The 20,023-nt window shown below is 44.7% G+C and overlaps 2 protein-coding genes across 2 annotated transcripts; both read right to left on the bottom strand.

The window, feature by feature from the left end:
- Positions 1-4,453: 4,453 nt before the first annotated feature.
- On the bottom strand, positions 4,454-7,038 carry th2 (tyrosine hydroxylase 2). The gene is made up of 12 exons (XM_057855999.1): positions 6,727-7,038; positions 6,445-6,619; positions 6,267-6,355; positions 6,121-6,188; positions 6,000-6,050; positions 5,792-5,937; positions 5,483-5,618; positions 5,340-5,409; positions 5,211-5,267; positions 4,961-5,056; positions 4,748-4,881; positions 4,454-4,680 (listed from the first exon to the last, which is right to left on the bottom strand). Exons 1-12 carry the CDS (start codon positions 6,955-6,957, stop codon positions 4,515-4,517), a joined length of 1,419 nt encoding a protein of 472 aa, XP_057711982.1. The 5' UTR covers positions 6,958-7,038; the 3' UTR covers positions 4,454-4,514.
- A 267-nt stretch (positions 7,039-7,305) lies between these two features.
- Positions 7,306-17,266, bottom strand: pah (phenylalanine hydroxylase). Its single transcript, XM_057856001.1, has 13 exons — positions 17,126-17,266; positions 13,953-14,072; positions 11,105-11,288; positions 10,086-10,174; positions 9,674-9,741; positions 9,288-9,484; positions 9,079-9,214; positions 8,939-9,008; positions 8,693-8,749; positions 8,523-8,618; positions 8,077-8,210; positions 7,875-7,990; positions 7,306-7,797 (listed from the first exon to the last, which is right to left on the bottom strand). The coding sequence occupies exons 1-13, from the start codon at positions 17,195-17,197 to the stop codon at positions 7,754-7,756; spliced, it is 1,383 nt and encodes a 460-aa protein (XP_057711984.1). The 5' UTR covers positions 17,198-17,266; the 3' UTR covers positions 7,306-7,753.
- Between the last annotated feature and the right edge of the window lie 2,757 nt (positions 17,267-20,023).

Raw genomic sequence — 20,023 nt, 5'->3', positions numbered from 1 at the left:
ATAACTCAACCCGCACCTCTTTGGCTTGTTATGTCATGCCAGTAGTGGCGCAGTTCAAAGGCGAGGGAAGCGCGCCAGCGCCGGTCCGCCGTTTGTTCCCGGCATTCCCCACCCCTCGACACATCCCAAAAAGAGAGAAATATGCTTCATATTTGCCTGATCTCTTCCACGCACTGTGAAGCGTGGAAGTACCGCAGAGAAGCTAAATCACACACTACGTGGCGGGGCATCACGTCGAATGCAGAGAGATTCATTTTATTACCCTGGTGGCCCTTTGAAATGAATGTTACTGTGCAAAACACATCAGGGGTTTTCAGTCAACAGACACATGTACAATGTGCCAAAAGACAATCTTCTGAAGTCTCAATTCAGGGGAAAGTACCTTCTACCTTTCTCATAATGTTTTGCTTTCAATGTTCACATTAGGGGTGTGACAAAATATCCAAATGGTGATATATCGTGATACGTTGTGTCCCAAAAGGTTATCGATATGCTCCTGGCAAGAATCGAGATATCGTTCTAAAAAGGTTTTATCATTGTTTTACGAAATTTCCGGGTCACACTTTTGCGAAATTTCGTTTCCGGGTTCGTAGTGAGTCAGCAACACGCACACTTTTGCGAAATATACCATGTTTATTGTAGAAAAAGGAAGAAAACAAGAACAACAATAACGCTAGATATAGTCACTTCTAAAATCCCCGCGCTACTGTTAAAGCACACAAGATATTCCTTTGAGCAATCAAAACCCGTACCATTGACAAGCGGGCGGAGAGCCGACACCCCGGTAGAGCTGCAGAGGAATACAAGCAAGGGGTCTATATACTAACCCGTAGCCGACTCTAACCGAAGAGGGAAAAAAACCCAGCTCTTATAGTGGTGCATCACATGAGATCAGAGATGGTCAGTCCCCTTACCTCAGATGACGAGCCACTTGCCCATTGTTACACGTGTTTTGACACGTTTTGCAATCACACATCACAAAGACGTCGAAGTGGCGAGGAAAACAAGTTAAAGGGGTTACACATGTTTTGCAATCAAACATCACAAAGATGCCAAAGTGGCCTGCCAAAGTGGCGAGGAAAACAAGGTTACGGTCATAAAAGGGAATCATCATTATATGCTGATACATTCACAAAGGGAATCACCACACTAAGGGAATCATCACAATATGCTGATTCATTCCGGGTCATATTATTTTTCTCCCATCAATCATGTAGAACAAACTCTGATAAAAAGCTTTAAAAATAATGAATTAGTTCAAAAGTGCAACTCTTTACCATTCAGAAACACTAAAAGAAATGAGTAAAAAACATTGTGGTGGTCAGTAAATGTTAATTTTATAGAGCAAAGGCAGGGAAATATATATGGAATCACTCCATTCTGAGGAAAAAAATATGGAATAATGAGAAACAAAGAAATAACAAAACACATCTCTAGTAGCACCACCTCTGGCTTTTATGACAGCTTGCAGTCTCTGAGGCATGGGCGTGATCAGTAATCTTCATTAATTTGGTGCCAACTCTCTTTGCGGTTGCCAGATCATCCATGCAGGATGGAGCCTTGCTGTGGACCATTATTTTTTCAATTTCCACCACAGGTTATCAATAGGGTTGGGATCTGGGCTATTTGCAGGCCATGACATTGACTGAATGAGTCTTTCTCCAAGGAATGCCTTAACAGTTTTAGCTCTGTGGCATGTTGCATTGTCATCTTGGAAATTAACAAACATATTTTCAATGGTAGGGATAAGAAAGCTGTCTAAAATTTCAATGTAAACTTGTGCATTTATTGAAGATTTAACCATAGCGATCTCCCCAGTGCCTTGGTCTGGCATGCAGCCCCATATCATCAAGGACTGAGGGAATTTTGATGTCTTTTTCAGGCAATCATCTTTGTAAATCTCACTGGAACGGCACCAAACAAAAGTTCCAGCATCATCACCTTGTCAAGAATCTGTATTGGACAAGGTGTCAAGAGTCAAGAATCTGCATTGGACTAGGTGACGATGCTGGAACTTTTGTTTCGTGCTGTTCCAGTGAGACCTTAAATGGCCCAAAATTACCTAATTGGCTGGCATTGACTGCCACTGACAGCCATAGACGTTCAATCCGTTTGAAGTGGGAGGGATGGCAGCGAATGAACATTCGTTCATTCGCTGCCATCCCTCCCAATTCAAATGGATTGGACGTCTACTAGTGATAAAGTCATTCCAATTCACAGTAGAAGCTTGTGTTTCTGTTAATTAGTTGTTTGTAGAATATCCTACAATTATTTCCTGACCAATGTATCGAAAATCGTTGTGTCTCCATATCGTCAGATCATCGTTATCGTGAGCTTTGTATCGCAAATCGTATTGTATCGTGAGGTACCAAGAGGTTCCCACTCCTAGTTCGCATGAAGCCTTTAGATTTTAGGGACATATCTCGGCAATAATTTATTAGGAATCTTAGTTTGGCTCCAAAAGAATGCACTTTTCTAAGATTTCCTATTAAACGTGCGTCGTCTCAAGGATTCTTCACCGATGTTTATGTAATTCCTAAAGATTAGTTTTAAAAAGTTGCTCCCTTAATCGGTTTGTTAGCATGGCCCAAAAGCTATGAACAGATTTTCAAGCAAAGGTTCAGCATGACTCGAGGGTCGTAACATTGGCTTATTCTATGTAAACCTTGGCAATGTTTGAGTTTACTGGCAGCGATCGCATTTGCCAGAACAATCTTTCAGTCCAAAGCCATCAGGCACTCTGTGGTTTACGGCCTCCTACCGAGTCATCTTAGTCTTCTTGACATCTAATTACCCTGAAAGAACGACAGAGGGCCTTTAAAGACCTTTCGCTCTTCAAAAACCAGTACGTCAACCTCGTATGTTTCTTGGCCGGGGTGCGTCAAACCGCCGTCCGCAAAGCATAACATTGCTACCGCTCTCCACGTACGTCCTTTTTTGTCTGAACCAGTCCTTTGCGGTCGCCGCTCGGGTGTTTGCCCTGCTTTTGGGGCAAGTGGTGCCGGAGCAGCTGCTGCACACAAGCCAGAGAGCCATCACGGTCTGCGCACACGCTGAAGCTTTTCCAAACGCTATCGAGCCTCCCTTTGCACACAGACTTTTTTTTTTTCCCGCCCCGAAACAAGATCCGTGAGTCTGTGCGTGCCCACCGCAATGACGCCATCTGAAGGCCGAGGAAGGGAACGGCAACGATGGAAGTAAGTTTTGACCTTGTTCTTACAACCTTGCATTAATCCAGAAAAATCGGACTCTGCTAATTCCTCCGTTATTTTTTCTACTTAAAACTTTAAGCTTAACAAGAGCGGCGGAGTTAATGAGCGACATCATACGAAGACAGGGAGATTAATGCTGTTTGAGTCTGGTGTTTGGTCTAATCTCACGTCCTGTACGCTACGAGCTTTTTCCCACGGTTTTGTAACAATGTGTCAAAAAAAAGTAAAGTTTGCAAAACCAGACGCAAGTTTGCCGCAGTTAGTTCGTCCTTCTTGAGTTTAGGTCCACATATTTGCATTTATTACCCTCCTTGTCCTTTCCTCGTACTTTGTTGCCAGGATCTTCGAAGCGAGCGTACGTCCTTTGGTTGAACTTACGAGAAGAGGATTTGTTGACTGACGAGCCTCAAAGGGGTTAAGAACAGAGTCGTGAACTTCGCACGCGTTTCACCGAACTCTGTGAACCTGATGGCCGGCGCCAAAGGAGGCAACCGCGCCAACGCCGGTTCGGGATGTCCGTGCAAACGCTTCTGCTCGTAGTCAGGATGATACAGCCCACGGGGATTTGTGGCCAGCTGCGCCGAGCGCAAGAATCTTGTTGGATCTCCCCGCCGTTGCCTTGGTAACCTGCTGTTATCTGGCCCTGGGGCAGACCCGCATCCTGCCCTGGGATTTGTGGCTTTCAAAGCGGTGGACGCGAGGAGAGAGGGAGAGTGTTTGACGTCTGCTTTGCCTATCGCTGTTGTTCTCATCTTCCCGTGGAGGCCTGTGCAGGGTTTCATTTGCTATCCCGGTTATCGGAAGGCAGGAGGGCGGTTAATCTGAAGACTCGACTCGACTCGACTGATGCCGCCGGTGCAGATCAAATGCTTGGACCTGAGTCAAAACCTCAAAAAGCCATCCATCTTCAGTCCCATGAAGGAAATGGCGGCGCTCGGTCGACTGTGAGGTCCCGCTGACCTGGCCCCGTCAATGTGCTAGACCTCACTGTTGGCTCAGACTTTGAACAGCGGAGGCAACTTGATACTTAAATCATTCATAATAGGCTCATTCTCTCTGCTTAACACATGCAGATGCCTGCCTTCCAAGAATTTTCGACATGGAAACTGTCGGTTTCCAAACGAGCGGCCTCTGAGCAAGTGTTGCTTTGTGTAGTGGTTTGGCCCTCTCCGAAATGTCTACGTCAAAGAGATGCAGTCACGAAAAAAATAAACCTTTATTTCTTTCACAATAAACCCAAGACAGCAAGTGGAGGCAAACAAAGACGTCATCGGGCACCAGTCTTTTTGTCAGCCGCTCTTCTCAGGAGGAGCTCAGTTTCTCCAAGGCGCCCTGCAACATTTTGAGGTCGTCCTGCGTCTGCCACAAAGCATTTTGGATCTTTCTGGGCAGATCCAGAACTTCCACGCTGCAGGTGAGAGGCTCATATCGCAACGCAAAGGGCCGCTTTATGGTTTTAGAGTACTTCCTGTACACAGAGACGTAAATGATTAGTTGGCTTTTGTAGAGGAACTAGCAAGGGTCAAAGAAATTACCTTAGTTTAACCTTGGCGTCCTCAAAGCTTTCAGAAACAAAATAAACCGGCTGGTAGCTTTGGTCTTGGTACGGCTGTTTGGCCGTCTCCTCCGGGTCGAACGCCTTGTACTCTGGCTCGTTGGACAAGGCGTACTACAAGACAGGACGAGGAGCGTCAAGTTACAAAGAATTAGATGAAATATGTTTGATGATTAACACCGTCATCACCCACCACAAGTTCTCCATAGGATGATAGTAGTCCCGCACCGTACGCTTTCACTGTTCCATTCTGTTTGCAGAGGCCGAACTCAACGGTGAACCAGTAGAGCTAGAAAAGAGAAGAGGCCGAGTGGATGCAGTGATTACTGTAGCCACTAGATGCTGCCCGAGTCTCACATTTAAATGACAGCTGTTCCACACGGCTTTCGTGGTATGTTTCAGTCAAGACAAAGTTGTCAATCAGAAGAGGTGAAACTAATTACCGTAGATAATTTCTCAATGTCTTCTTGTGACGCTCCAAGTGAAGCCAGTCCAATCTCCTGCAGGTTGACCACACTGATCAGCGAAGGGGTTTCAAGCCAAAGATCCAAAAGAAATGATGCCAAACGTACCTGGGAAAACTGGGCAAATTCTTTGTCCGCTAGCATGGGGATGTGACCGAGCAGCTCGTGGCAGCAGTCCCTGTGGGAGGAGGTCGATTGTCAGTAAAAGGACAAATCCTCAGGCGGCAGTCGACGGGCCCGGCGGGACTTACGGCTCAGGGGAGTGCATGGGCGACGACGCGTGACGGATGTACTGCGTGCACTGAAACACTCTGAAGGCCAAACTGGCGAGGAAGTCCCTAGCGGACAGCAGGCCGGCGACGGGACGCAGCTGGAAGCCAGTTTTCTCTGGAAAGAGCGACCAACCCAACAAACCCTTGTAAACCTGCATACCATACTTTGGAGTGTTTTACACTAACGATAATGTTAATCCTCCCCTCTTCCGTACACCCGCTTGTGGTTGAGGCCCATAAATCTACTACCATTCCTTTGGCTCTATTTAGGATTGTGCTCATTGTTACCTTTGAGGAAGGCAGAAATGTCCCTGAGCTGAGGGATGCGCTCCTCGCCGTAGCCGCACTCGCGCTCCAGCTGCTGCAGGCCGTCCAGGAACTGCCGGCAGGCCAGTTTGGGGTAAATACCCCTAAGCTTCTTGTACACCTCCCTCCTGTTGAAGACCCACTTTGTTTAGGCCACATCCTCATCACCTTTTTCCACCTGATATCTCACCATGTGGCTGTTTCTTCAGCTGTGTACTCCACCACAGGCAGTCGGTCGCCTCTAAAACGTGTCATTCAGGAGGAGAGACTTAATGATCGAATAAGTATTATCACATTATTTGTAAACGTACTGTTTGTATCTGTAGGACAGCTCCGAAATGTAGGCGCGTCGCTTCCTGTATTCTTGGTCCGTGTAGCCCTGCGAGCGACAAAGGTGGTGATGCGTGTTATGCATACGCAGTTGCAAAGCTTACTTAACATTTTATTGGACACTCACAGGGTGGTCCTTGTCCATGTCAGGATTGAATTTGGTTATCAACAAGTTGCATCTATCCAGCTCCTTTATCTGTCGAGGGAACCAGGGCACTGTGATGGAGATGAAAAGAAGCAATTAGAGCTTATTTATGAATCAAGCCGGATCTTTGCACCTGCTCGCGTGCAAACGCAAAACAAACCTTTTTCCTCCGGGACGGACCTAACGTTATCCACTACCCTCTTCAGCGAGTTGACAAAGACGTCCAGGTCAGAGTTGTGCAACTCACACTTTACGAAGAACTCCAAGTCCGACGTGCTATTCTTGGACCTCCTGCCTGGCCGGCTCTCGACGTGGAGGAGTTTGGCGTTGAATGTCTGAAAAGGTGAGAAGCGCTGTTGAAATTTGCACAGAAATATTGGCATTTTTGTGATGCACATATTTAGACACTATGGTTGCACTACTTGGGGTTAAAGGTGGTTACCTCAAATATTTTGCCCATCTTAAAGAACCCCGCGTTCTTCTCGCTGCTAAGGGTGAACAGTAAGTTGACGGTCAGCCGGCCCTCTTTCTCCTCAAAAACTTGCACTTCACCCCCACGGTAGGGCTCCGCCGAACCCACGATGCTGCGCTCCCGCCGGGCATCCTCGATCAAACTGTGCCTCCGTCCGCTGAAATGTGCCGGCTGGCCCCCGCCGCTGCTCTCCGTTTTCATGGTATCGAGATGTGCAGCGGTGTGAGTCTGAGGCGTTTAAATAGCGTCTCGTCTTAGAGGCGAATGATGAGTGGGTGCCCTTTTTTGGGCGCCTTATGCGTCACCGTGCCAAAAGCAAGTCATTGAGCAGCCGCTTGTTACCTAATGTCACACCGTGAGATGACCATTCAACCGAAGTAGGTCTTTTTCTCAGGTTGCGTAAATGTGACTAAAAATAATAATCCGTGACACCATTGTTTGTTTTGTTGAGCTGACTGTTGCATAAAAGACATGTTTGCCTCTAGTTTATTTAATAAGGAACATAGCTAAGTGAATTTTGACATGAAAAAAAAAACTGAGACCACAATATTAACATCCTCTATTTAATCATTTCATTATAATATTCCATGCACAAAAAATGCATTGTCAAGTTATTTTGGTTATCAAATGATACAGTTCTCATAATGTGTAAAATTACTTTTTGCATACATATCGGAGTACTAATAGGATAACATGTAGAAGCTACACATAATTCACTAAATTAACATGAAATATTCCTAACTCAGCCGCTGCCATTGACATTGATAGACGTCCCATCTATTTGAACTGGCTTTCAACCAATAGATTAAATGTCTACTGGTGACAAACTCGTTTGATGAAAACAGCCGCGTGATTGGACGTCTATCATCAATGGCTCCGAAAGAGGTCAACATAAAACATTCCAAATTGCATCCCAGTAATGTCATATATTTTAATACAAAAGGCTGATATGCATACTGTAGGTATATAATAAGCTTCAGGCCGTCTGGTTGCGACGTCACCCCAATTTCTGTAGGGCTTCGCACAATTTCCCCATTTCGCCTGCAAGCAAAAGAAGAAAAGCTCATTAAAAAGTAGCCTATCTGAATCAAAGTTGACTACAAAAAAATGACACTTGCTCTTGATGCTGTCGGCCAGGTTGCCGAGCTGCTGGGTGTTGTCCAGCACCTCCACGCTCTGGGTGTACGGGTTGTAGCGCACAGTGAAGGGTCGGGGGATGGTGCCGGCAAACTTCCTGTCAGGCCAAAATGATAGGGATGTTCGGATTTGGGGTAAAAGTTCAGGAGCAGGGTGTTGTATTTTGAGCGTCACGTTACATACCTGACTCTGTCTTTTGCATCTTCAAAGCTCTCGGCCACAAAGTAGATGGGCTGGTACTCGGTGATCGGGTATTTCTGAACGCTGGTCTTTTCGGGGTCAAAGGGAAGCAGTTTTGGCTTTTCTGTCAAGCAGTACTGAAAGACGGGCAGTGACACATTCAGTGAATTCTCAGACGGTCAATGAGCCTTGAGTTGAAAACAGGAAGTAGAGTATGATTACGGCCTTTCGCGCCATCCCCCCCGCCCCCCCCTCGGCTCGGCCGAGCGAACATCCTCCGCTGATGCAACGTGCGACCTCCGTAGACTCTCTTTGGCCCACGCTGAGCCACTGAACCACTTTCTCCCACTCTGGGGGAAACCCAGTGACACATTAAACCCAAATGGACCACTAACCCACTGCCTGAGCCCGTTCCCCCGCCCGCTCCGCCGACTGGCTGCCGAACGTACCTGCAGCTCTCCGAATGATGACAGCAAGCCTGCTCCGAACGCTCTGATCTCAGAGCCCTGCTTGCACAGCCCGAACTCCACGGTGAACCAGTAGACCTGACGAAAAAAAATGAGGACGGTCAGTCCCGGCAATATCAAATGATAATCTTACGTTCGATGTAGAAACCTACTGTCGCTAGCTTTTCTATGTACTCATCCGGTGCGCCAAGAGAAGCAAGACCGATCTCCTGTTTGAAAGGGTAATCAAGAGGCAAATTCATTGATACTCTTCAGATTCAGAATATTTATTTTCATTGTTACAGAAAGCACAACTAAACTTTGTTTGGAGCATCCATACAGCTAAGTTGGTAAAGTGCAAAACCCATATAATTTGATTGTCAAGGAACGAGCTGTTCAGTCCCAAACGCTTTGCATACCTGGGAAAACTGGGCAAAACTGGAATCGGCAAAGAGCGGGACATGCCCCAGGAGCTCGTGGCAGATATCGCTGAAAGAGAAAACAAACTTGATTCCGCGCTCTTGATCCGGTCCACTCGGGATGGACCGCCGCCACTTACGGCTCGGGCGTGTATGTCGGCTGGGAGCCGTGGCGGATGTACTGCGTGGAATGGAAGACGCGGAAGGCGAGGCCGGCGAGGAAGTCGCGGGAAGAGAGCAAGCCGGCCACGGGGCGAAGCCGGAAACCGGTACAGGCTGCGGACAGACGGAGGCGCATCAAAACCAAGTGACCCCCAAAGTGCTTCGCAAAATAGAAGAGCGGACTCACACTGCAGGAACCGGGAAACATCTTCCAGCTGCGGGATGTTGTCCTGCCTGTAGCCGCAGTACTTCTCCAGCAAGGGGAAGACTCGGTTGTGCTCACGGCAGGCGTGAGTCGGGTAAAGGGTTTTTAGCTCTTTGAATACGGTTCCCCATGTTGCCTTTTCATCCTCTGTGTACTCCACCCGAGGGATGGGTTGGCCACTGCGAGGGCAAAGCCAGAGAGTCACACGATGAAGGTACAACACACCCTTAAACTTTAAAAGAAAGGCTTTCTGGATCTAGAATATGCAATGCAGTGAGCAGTAATTCAAAAGTGCTTCTGTTCCAGACTTGAATGTTTTAACATTACTCCACCACATAAACCAGGTGTGGAAGCAAGGATTTAATTACTGTCTGTAGTTGTAGGCGATGTCGGCGAACTCCTTCCTGCGAGTCCGGTACACTGGGTCAGTGAAGCCCTGTCGGACACGCGCACACACAAAAGGAGAAACCATGTTAGATCTCACAAACGGTGGCCAAAGCGAGCCTGGTGGCCTTTGACAGCACTGCGCATAAGAGCATGCAAATGCACATTCAAATGGAGCCTTTGTAGAGGCTTTACGCTGAATATATTTTGCTTTAAACGCGGTGGCAAAAGGGAGCAATTATCTATAATTATAGGGGCCCCAATTAAAGCAATGACATCAATTTGTGTTTTTCCATGAGAATAGATAGCCTGTCATCTCTAGCGGGGCTCGTCTTTTATAGGCCGCGTGGGCGTCACAAGACACAGACGCATACGAGAGATGAGTCAGAACTTTACCGGGTGATCGGCATCCAGCTCCGAGCCGTAACTGAGGATCTGGTTGGCAAAGCGGTCCAAGTCCTGAATGTCGTTGGGGAACCAAGGCACTGGGGAGAAGAGCCAATTTTATTTTCAGTTTACTACACAAAACTTTTGTTGTCCCTGACGCCAGTTGGTAGGTTTTTCTTCTAGAGAATTTGTTGTCAAATTCACTTGCTAACTCATTCGACCCTACCTATCAAAGTGGATTGGACGTCTAGCGACATCGATGGCAGTGAAACCAGTTTAAATGAACTGGACGTCTATATTTGTCAATGGAAGGCAATGACTTCATTTCAAAAGAAACAAATAGCTGAAAGTCAACTGCAGTGTGGCTGGAGCAGCATAAATGGATATTAATGATGAAGATGAGGGGTTTGTCCTGTGAAACGTCTCGGCATGTATGTTGACACTCGGCAGAGCAGCGCAAACAGGCCATCTGCTTGTTCTACTGGATTTATGACCCTCAAAGAGACCCTCATGAATTTCCATTTGCGCCGTGTGGTCCAAAAGCCCGAGGCTGCGCGGAGACAATGAGGCTCTAACAGGCTGACGGTCTGGTCCACTTGACTCTGACCGGCGGGCGGCCCCGTCTCTGTAGGGCCCGTCAGTTTCGGCCGGCCGTGACCTTGGCATGCGCCTTCTGGCCTCGGTCTGGCTTTGCGTACCGAGCGCTCCTGTCCCCGCCGGGCCTGTTGGTACTGAGTAGCAAAACTAATGTCATTGTGGAAACAACTTATAAATGGGTCAGCGTCCGGGTTGCGGGGGCGACTGTCCGTTCTCGAGCGGCTCTGTGGCGCCTCCCCAGTTATTAAATGCCGGGCCATCTTTTTTGGCTGGCGCCCAGTTCTTCCACTAGAGGCAACAGCGAGCGGCTGTACTGAACTTTTCTGTCCAACCACTTGGACAAATGCTTTTCCCCAATTAGGAAACCACAATGAAGCATTCGGTCGTCCGCCCCTGCGCAAAGATGCTAATTCGACAGTACTGGTTCTCACCGGTGTCCTTCTGTTTGTTGCGGGACAGCTCGTGCACCTGGCCGCTTATCTGCGTGCGCAGGCCGTCGATGACCTCGTCCAGGGCCTCGGAGCAGCCGGGGTCCACGCTGATGAAGAACTCGTACTGCTCCTTACTGATGCGCGAGGGACGCGACTCGATGTGCATCAGGTTGATGCCCTTCTCCTGCAAACGACACCAAAGCGGACGTGAGTATGTTTTACTTGTTGTGGTCGCAGTTCCTTGTATGAACCACAAAGCGGCGCTATTGTACCCTAGGGCTTCCTCCTCCTCTTCAAGTTTTCTGAAACTTGAAACAAGAAGTCAATCGGCCTCTTAATTTTTTCCTTCTTTAAAAAAAAAAAATCTCAAATGATTGCAACAACCAGGTTTTACAGTGCGGTTTTTCTAAAATGAGGGATTCAATTATTGTTAAAAATATGCATTTCTGCCTTGCATCCATTGTTCCAAAGAGGTTCAAAATTCCACAGTCGCAGCACCCACTTGTTAAAGAACTTAGCCAGTGGCACGCATTTACTTGTGTGTCAAGCCCTTTTGTATTTTATTTTGGATTTTAATGAACCATTTGTTGAAAATGATCAGGTTTGGCCGCTTTGAGTTCTCAGATGTTTGGGTTTGGTTTGCAGACACGTTGACCTTATTTTCTGGGATTCCATATGGCCTATAAATGTGGAGTCATGAAGCAAATATAAGACTCGTGGGGATGTTTTGGAGCCGCTGGAAAGCATCTTCGCGTGGCAAAGACGCAGGATGGGAGTGGGTGTATGTCGGGTTCTCTCGTACCATAGGCCCGTTTGAAAAGAGGGCGTGAGCGGCGGGGGCCCCTCATTATTCCCGCATCTGGTTCAGATTTTGTTTATCACATCATCCCCAAGCTCTCGCGAGTCGCCAGAAGAATGCGACTGTCGTCAAGTGACTGAGGACATCCTTGAAAGATTATCAATCGAATTGAATCCGTTTTGGAGGATTTTGTTATTTTCTAATTTATTGGTTTTAAATTGGCGATGCTCTCAGGTTCTAGGATATCTTGTTTTTTCACTCCTTCACAGTACGTGTTGCTCGTAAAAGAATGACACTTATCTTAAAAACATCCATTGACGGTTCCAGACGTCAATCCGTTTTGACCTTTGTTCATTCACTCCTCCCGGACAAAACGGATTTGACGTTTAGCGGCGTCAAAGGCAGCCAATGAGTTAACTGGACAATAGAATTTAAATTTGATTTTTAAAAAAAAAAATTTTTTTTTAACTGCCCATTTTAAGACTGTGGATTTTATAACGTACTGAAAATGTACATTGTATAATCATTCCATGCTGGCAAAACTACTGAAGTCAATAAAAACCAAATATGCAGTAACTGAACATAAATGCTGCCATATGAAATGCCTGGGTAACGTTAAACAGACGACCTTCATCATGGAGCACATGAGCCCAAAAGACTAGAAAAGTGTCACACTTGATACTTTGAAGCGATTTTCTCCTCAATCTCGACGATCACGCTTTTTAGGAAGTGACCCGTGCGTGATTTGCTGATGAAATAGAGATGCAGGATTCGCCAAAAAGACGAGCGGTCCTGTTTGACATTTCAAACCGAGATGCCCGCTTCACCAGTAACGTGTCGTTGTTTAGAAATCCTGGAATGAACATGTTTAGTAAGAGAGAGATTTCTACTTGTGACAAGGGGCCATTTCCAAGTTTGATCATGAGCTGGATACGGAATCAGTGCTTCCTTTCCAAAGAAGTCAGCTAAGTTGGATTCCGCTAATTTCCCAACAGAGCATTTTGTCCTGCCTCGAGGTAGGCAAACTGCTCTTTGATTTTGGTTGTCGGTGCCATGAGATCCAGAGCTCCGAAATCCCCGAAAGCCAGGTCGAAGGCGTCACATGACAAGCGGCGGGTCGTGTCACATGAACGGCCCTTCTGCCGGGCCCGTATCGAGGGTCAGTCCGAGGAGGGGGAGGATCAGGGGGAGGATTGGAAGAGTGGGAGCTCATAGGTCCAAAGCGTGTTTTCATCCGACATCCCCCACCCCCCCCAAAACAAAACCACTTAATTAACACAACAGGAAACAAAACTACAAAACAGCTGCAACAAGTCCACTGGCCGATCACTATGCATTCTTTTCACTCTTTTTTTGCCCACGTAACCTTGATGATGATTAAATCACGGAAGCGCTGCCAATCCGTGTCGATTCGTGCAACGAGTCACGTACGCACACTGCAAATAGATAAAATAGGAATAAAAAACAAATCCTTCAAAGTCAGTCAAAGCAGTTTTTTTTTCTCTACAAAACAAACATAACTTACTGTATACATTTGCTAGGGCACCTGCAACAAAACAGGAGTGTTAACCTTGAATTAGCAAGGTATCACTGTATTTCATTTCTGTCCGAAATACACATGGTAACAGTGAAATGCACAAACAATAGACGTCACACTGTCAGGTTATTTACCGGTTGTGGACGTAAGGCAAGTTAGAGTGGTAACTTTTAGAGTCCCTTTCAGCCAGGTCGCGTGGGTCACTGGATCAATGCGAACATGTGCGATAAGCTCCGTTTATTTAGTCACGGGGCCACTCAGGAAAGGTCGGTACCACAAAAACAAGCCGGGATCGACATTTAGATGCCCGATCAGGAGACCTGTCCCACTTTTTTCTCTGGGGATGTTCTCGCACATTTTGCGGTCCCAATTTGACAATTTGGCCTCAAATGCCATCGACCAATCACATGAAAGCGCAACGTCAGCTGAAAGCGGTTCACCTCGAATGATGAATGTAATATGTGATTCATTGCCATGAAATGGACGTTTAGCGTTGTCGTCGGAGGTCTTACCTCAAAAAGTCTGAGCGCTCGGGCCAAGGCGCCCACTTCCTCCTTTAAGGAGAAGATGCAGGAGACCACCTCGCTCTTCTTGCTGGTCTCCTCTTCCAGGTACATGGAGCCGCGCCGCTTCTGACAACAACAACACCTTGTTTTTATTAGCCTCTAGTGTCAGCTGCATCTATTTAAGCCTTCAAGGCAGCCACGTGTGGGGGAAAATGTCAACAGAAAGCCTAAAAACAAGAACTGTTTGAACCCCAAATTAAAAAAAAAACACGGGCTCATTGTCTGATTCCATCAGCCTTTGACGTTCCGGCTTTTGTCTCCGGAATATTCCAGTGCGGACGCCCTCTTTCAACGCGGTTGCAGATAACAACAAACACATTTCGGGTTAAATTGCTAAAGCAGCATGAAACTTTTCTTTCTGTGCAGGAATTGGTCCAACTAATTTGATTCCACATCGTACCATGAATAAAAACATTTGAAATGTAGAATCACTCCAAGCCTTTTTGATAGCTTTGTCCCGATCACATTTTTGCACCTGAGGCTGTACCCATCCGATATCTCGGCAATGTGTTTAGGAGACAAAAAAAAAAGCATATCCAAATGTAAAATATTGCCATACTTCATACATGATCACACTTGCGTGATGCCATTTTGCCATTGGTGTCCCGCAATAGCTAGCATAACTTAGCAATATTTGATGATTTCTTTTAACAATTCCTCCGTACATCTTAAGTTTTACGCTTTGTTGCCCTTAAAGATAAGACAAAAACAAAATGTTTTTTTCAATGAATACATCTTTAAAACCCGATCTTTTTCACTCGACGTCAGTCTTCTGAAAATGATGCAATCGGGCCCGATTTTCATCCCTACTTTCAAGTAGGGGTGTGCCATTTTAGGCACTCCACGATTTGATTCGATTACGATTCAGGGTGCTACGATTCGATTATTGAACGATGATCACGGTATTGTCAATGATCACAGTTATCATGATTATCAATGCATCGTACAGTATTAATTAATAAGGTAGCCAAACAAATTTATGTCCATTATTCATTTAAAATATCCTAATGATTCAACACGAACGATGGAAACATGCCCATACAACAAAAAGCTGCCCTTTTTTTTTTTTGATACAAGAAAGTGCAAAAACATTAACCATTTTATAGGCAGTACTTATTTGTAGACATGCCCATACAACACGCAGCTGACCTTGAGATACTCTTTTCACAAGAACGTGCCAAAACATTAGCTGTTTCAAAGGCAGTACATATTTCTCTCAACAATACAATGAAATCTACACTGGTGGAATGAATTCCACATTTTCTGGAAACATAGTGTCTGTAGAAATGAGACTTCTTTTAACCCAGACATGTCCAAAGTCCGGCCCGGGGGCCAAATGCGGCCCTTGGTCAAATTTCATCCGGCCCCCAGCCTCTGTCATAAAATCAATAACGTCTGGCCCGCACACAAACTTAATAAATTGGTCAGCTGTACTGCTACCAGCATATGAAGTAGCTTACACACTAAATGCTGCTCCTCATTTACCCCCTAAAAGGCAGCAGCACTCTAAGCAACATTACCCTATGTGACCCTGTGCTCCCAATTTTCTAAAATGGTAACAATCAACAAAAAAAAGAAAGTTGACTGCGACGGCCGACGCTTCAAGGATAGGTGGAAATTGAACTATTTCTTCACTCAAATACGCAACAACTGTGTCTGCCTAATTTGCAAAAAGACAGTCGCTGTTTTTAAACAGTTCAATATGAGGCGATATTACCAAACCAGACACGCTGACATGTACGACAAGATTACAGGGAAGATACGTAGCGAGAAATTGAAGAAACTTGAAGCTAGTTTAATTTTACAGCTGCAGTATTTCACAAGAGCCTGAAAGTCAAAAGAGTACGCTACAAAGGCTAGTTGCGAGATTGTTGAAATTATTAAAAAAATAATAAAGCAAATGTGACACACGGAATGGCTTACTAAAATGTGCTTAAATATTTTGCTCTACGTACAGGACGTCAGCCAAGGTCGGCCCCCCACAATTTTACCACACCAAATCTGGCCCCCTTTGCAAAAAGTTTGGACACCCCTGTTTTAACCAATATACTTTGTTTTCACCGATTTCTGCACTATTTCGCATGTTTGTAGTGTTACCGCTGTACTTAATCCTGGTTTTAAACGTTCTGCATCTGGAGTAATTTACGTACACCACCAAACAACGCACAACTTGACATTGAAATACATGCTAGCGAAGTTCTAATTAGCATAGCGGTCGGTGCTTACTAGTAACATCTCAAAAACAACAATAAAGGCTAAACAGTGCGAGAGGGTTCGTGTACTCACCTTTGATAGACGGACACGGGACTTAGTAAAACACTAGGGACTTTTTCCCAATTAACACGACTTGAACCTACTGCTAGACAACTGAAAGACGAAGAGCAACGAACTATCTCTCTTCCCCTCTCACTCTAAAAAATAACTTGTGCACAGAACCGCGACTGCCAGGTCCCTGTCTCATACACACATTTATTTTCCAGTCTTTTGAAAAGGAGTAAATCTCTCGCTCAGTAACCGGCAGCATCCATCATAACGTTGTGCGTGCATCCGTTAAAGGTGTCCGGGCGGCAGACGTGTCTTGAATTTTGTTCTGCTACGAGCGGCTGTAATAAAGTTGTTAGGGAAAATTATTGTATTTGAGCATTTACGAATCGTAATGGAATCGTTTCGTGTTGAATTGCGATGCACATAATAATCGGTTTTTACTTTCAAGCCCCAAAGCACGAAATAATTGACACAAAAATTGAAATTGTTTCAACTCTTTGACGGTCCCCCAGAACAAACAAACTATAAAATATGATTTCATCAATTTTTATTTTTTTATGGGTTGTTTTTGCTATTTAACAGAAAAAGTCAAGAAGCCAAGAGGTGGATGATTGTATACAATACATGTTTGTTTGCATAGAAACGTCCAATTCTACGTCTATTTCCATCAATGGCGGCCAGTGAATGAGGCATTAAAGACCGCCTTAAAAAAAAAAAAAAAAAAAAAAGGGAATATTTCAAGTATTTCCTACACAAATCATAATTTCTGTTAGCTTTTTCTGACTGTTTTTAAACTCATTCCAAAATGATGAAAAAAATGACTTTTTTTTTCTTGCAGTATTTGGCAAACTCACTCCTTTTTCTGGCCGCTCCGGCTCGTCATCCTGCCCGTGGTCGCCGTTGATCCTCTTGTAAGCCGCGTCCATCTGGTCCCAAGTGCAGGTGAGCTCCTACGTGTGATTTGTGCGCGCTGCGTTTGACTTTGCTGGATTTGGTTACGCGGGGCCGCCACTTCTTATTCCACAGCGGGTCACGTGACTCCACGCTTGCACACACCCCTCTCCTCGTTGGCATGTGACGGGATACGGGTTGTGAAACAGGAGTGCGGTGGGCCCTTGTGGTCCAGATGGTGGTGACCTCAAATTTGCATGCTGGGGAGTCTTGTGGGGGCATAAAAACTTTATATAAGTATGACTCTTGTGATTTAAAACTCGTGTTTTTCCATATTTACTTCATTGATTTGTATATTTGGGATGTTGATTTTCTGTTATATTTTCTCTGTGAATTGGTCAGGTAGGGATTTTTTTCGATAATTGTATAATGAAAGTATTGTTTTTACATATTTACACCATATATTTGTTGATTTGGGTTGTGGTATTGACTTTATTTTTCCCATCATTGATCAGTTTGTTTTTATTCAGTTGTTTTTTGAAAATGATTGCTTTGAAAGTTTGTGATGCGTGTTTGCCTAGTTTATTGATTTCTTGTTTTTTTTTTTTTTAATATGTTTTTGGCGGAAAACACTCAGGTGACTTGAAGTTCCGCTCTGAGACTCCCAATTTGGCCAAAATCGCAAAATTGTCCTACATACATGTGTGATATATCATTGGAAGCTTAAAATCTCCATTTTCTGGGAGAAGAAAAATTTTGAACGGGAGAGCATTTGAAAAAATATATATATATATATATATTTTTTTTTTAAACCCCCTAAACCCTAACTCAAGGTGACAGGATGAGCATAATTAAAGACACCATGATTTTAACGAGATATTATCGCCAAGACACAGCTGTGAATAGCCGCAGCTGGACTGTGTTTTCCTTCTAAAAAAAATTAGCATATTGTGATAAAGTTCATTATTTTCTGTAATGTACTGATAAACATTAGGCTTTCATATATTTTAGATTCATTACACACAACTGAAGTAGGTCAAGCCTTTTATTGTTTTAATATTGATGATTTTGGCAAAAAAGTCAAAACAAAAATCCCTATCTCAAAAAATAAGCATATCATGAAAAGGTCCTCTAAAGTAGCTACTGACCTAATCGTCTGAATCAAAAAATGAACTCAAAACCCCTGTGAAAGATTCCCAAGGCTTTTCAAAACTCCCAGCCTGGTTCATGACTCAAAACTGCAATCATGCCGACCTGACTGCTGTCCAGAAGGCCATCATTGCCACCCTCGAGCAAGAGGCTAAGACACAGAAAGAAATTTCTGAGCAAATAGGCTGTTCCCAGAGTTCTGTATCAAGGTACCTCAGTGGGAAGGAAAAAGTGTGGAAGGAAACGCCGCAAAACCAGAAGAGGTGACCGCACCCTGAGAAAGATTGTGGAGAAGGGCCCATTCCAGACCTCGGGGGACCTGCAGAAACAGTGGACTGAGTCTGGAGTAGAAACATCCAGAGCCACCGTACACAGGCGCGTGCTGGTAATGGGCTACAGGTGCCGCATTCCCCAGGTCAAGCCACTTTTGAACCTGAAACAGCGGCAGAAGCGTCTGACCTGGGCTACAGAGAAGCAGCACTGGACTGTTGCTCAGTGGTCCAAAGTACTTTTTTCAGATGAAAGCAAATTTTGCATGTCGTTCGGAAATCAAGGTGCCAGAATTTGGAGGAAGATTGGGGAGAAGGACATGCCAAAATGCCTGAAGTCCAGTGTCAAGTACCCACAGTCAGTGATGGTCTGGGGTGCCATGTCAGCTACTACTGTGTTTTATCAAGGGCAGGGTCAATGCAGCTAGCTATCAGGAGATTTTGGAGCACTTCACGCTTACATCTGCTGAAAAGGTTTATGGAGATGATGATTGCATTTTTCAGCACCACCTGGCACTTGCTCACAGTGCCAAAACCACTGGTAAATGGTTTACTGACCATGGCGTTAATTGTGCTGAATTGGCCTGCCAACTCTCCTGACCTGAACCCCATAGAGAATTTGTGGGATATTGTGAAGAGGAAGTTGAGAGACACCAGACCCAACACTGTGGATGAGCTTAAGGCCACTATCAAAGCATCCTGGGCCTCTGTAAGACCTCAGCAGTGCCACAGGCTGATTGCCTCCATGCCACGCCACATTTCTGCAAAAGGATTCCCGACCAAGCATTGAGTGCATAGCTGATATCATTCATTGAAGGTTTTTTGTATTAAAAAACACTTTTTTTTGTATCGGTCGGATGAAATATGCTCATTTTTTGTGATAGGAATTTTTGTTTTTTTCTTGACTTTTTTGCCAAAATCATCAATATTAAAACAATAAAAGGCTTGAACTACTTCAGTTGTGTGTAATGAATCTAAAATATATGAAAGTCTAATGTTTATCAGTACATTACAGAAAATAATGAACTTTATCACAATATGCTAATTTTTTGAGGAGGAGTAGTATATATATTGGTTAGTTGGTGTTTTTATTTCATTGTGAAACGAATATTTGTTCATACATACACACATGCATATGTCATCAATTTGTTTATTTGGGCTCTTTCCTAACAGAAAGCTGAATTGTGTGTGCTTGTTTGAATGAAATTTCAAAACCAAAAATGTATACAGTATATTTTTTCCAAAATAAATGTATTTATATCATTACATTTGAGTTATTTTGAAGAAAATGAAAAGGAGTCAATTCCGTATTTAGCATTTTCTCCCCATTTAAATAACCTTTTCCCCTCTGCGAGGCATTCTGGGTCAGCCTGTTTGGCCTTAAGGCATGTAATTAACTAGTATTTACTTAATGAAATGTCTGGAGAATGTTATCTTTACGCG

The sequence above is a fragment of the Corythoichthys intestinalis genome, chromosome 13 (genome assembly GCF_030265065.1).
Source record: "Corythoichthys intestinalis isolate RoL2023-P3 chromosome 13, ASM3026506v1, whole genome shotgun sequence".
Taxonomy (NCBI): Eukaryota; Metazoa; Chordata; class Actinopteri; order Syngnathiformes; family Syngnathidae; genus Corythoichthys; species Corythoichthys intestinalis.
The sequence above is the reverse complement of the archived record's forward strand: the minus strand, read 5'-3'. Positions and strand labels throughout refer to the sequence as shown.

Coding starts and splice junctions, on each gene's coding strand:
- th2 (XM_057855999.1), bottom strand. CDS start 6,957: ATGAAAACGGAGAGCAGCGGCGGGGGCCAGCCGGCACATTTCAGCGGA. Junction 6,620..6,726: donor AGATGGGCAAAATATTTGAG/GTAACCACCTTT, acceptor TCACCTTTTCAG/ACATTCAACGCCAAACTCCT. Junction 5,410..5,482: donor CCCATGCACTCCCCTGAGCC/GTAAGTCCCGCC, acceptor CTCCTCCCACAG/GGACTGCTGCCACGAGCTGC.
- pah (XM_057856001.1), bottom strand. CDS start 17,197: ATGGACGCGGCTTACAAGAGGATCAACGGCGACCACGGGCAGGATGAC. Junction 9,742..10,085: donor AGCTGGATGCCGATCACCCG/GTAAAGTTCTGA, acceptor CGTGTCCGACAG/GGCTTCACTGACCCAGTGTA. Junction 8,619..8,692: donor ACATAGAAAAGCTAGCGACA/GTAGGTTTCTAC, acceptor TTTTTTCGTCAG/GTCTACTGGTTCACCGTGGA.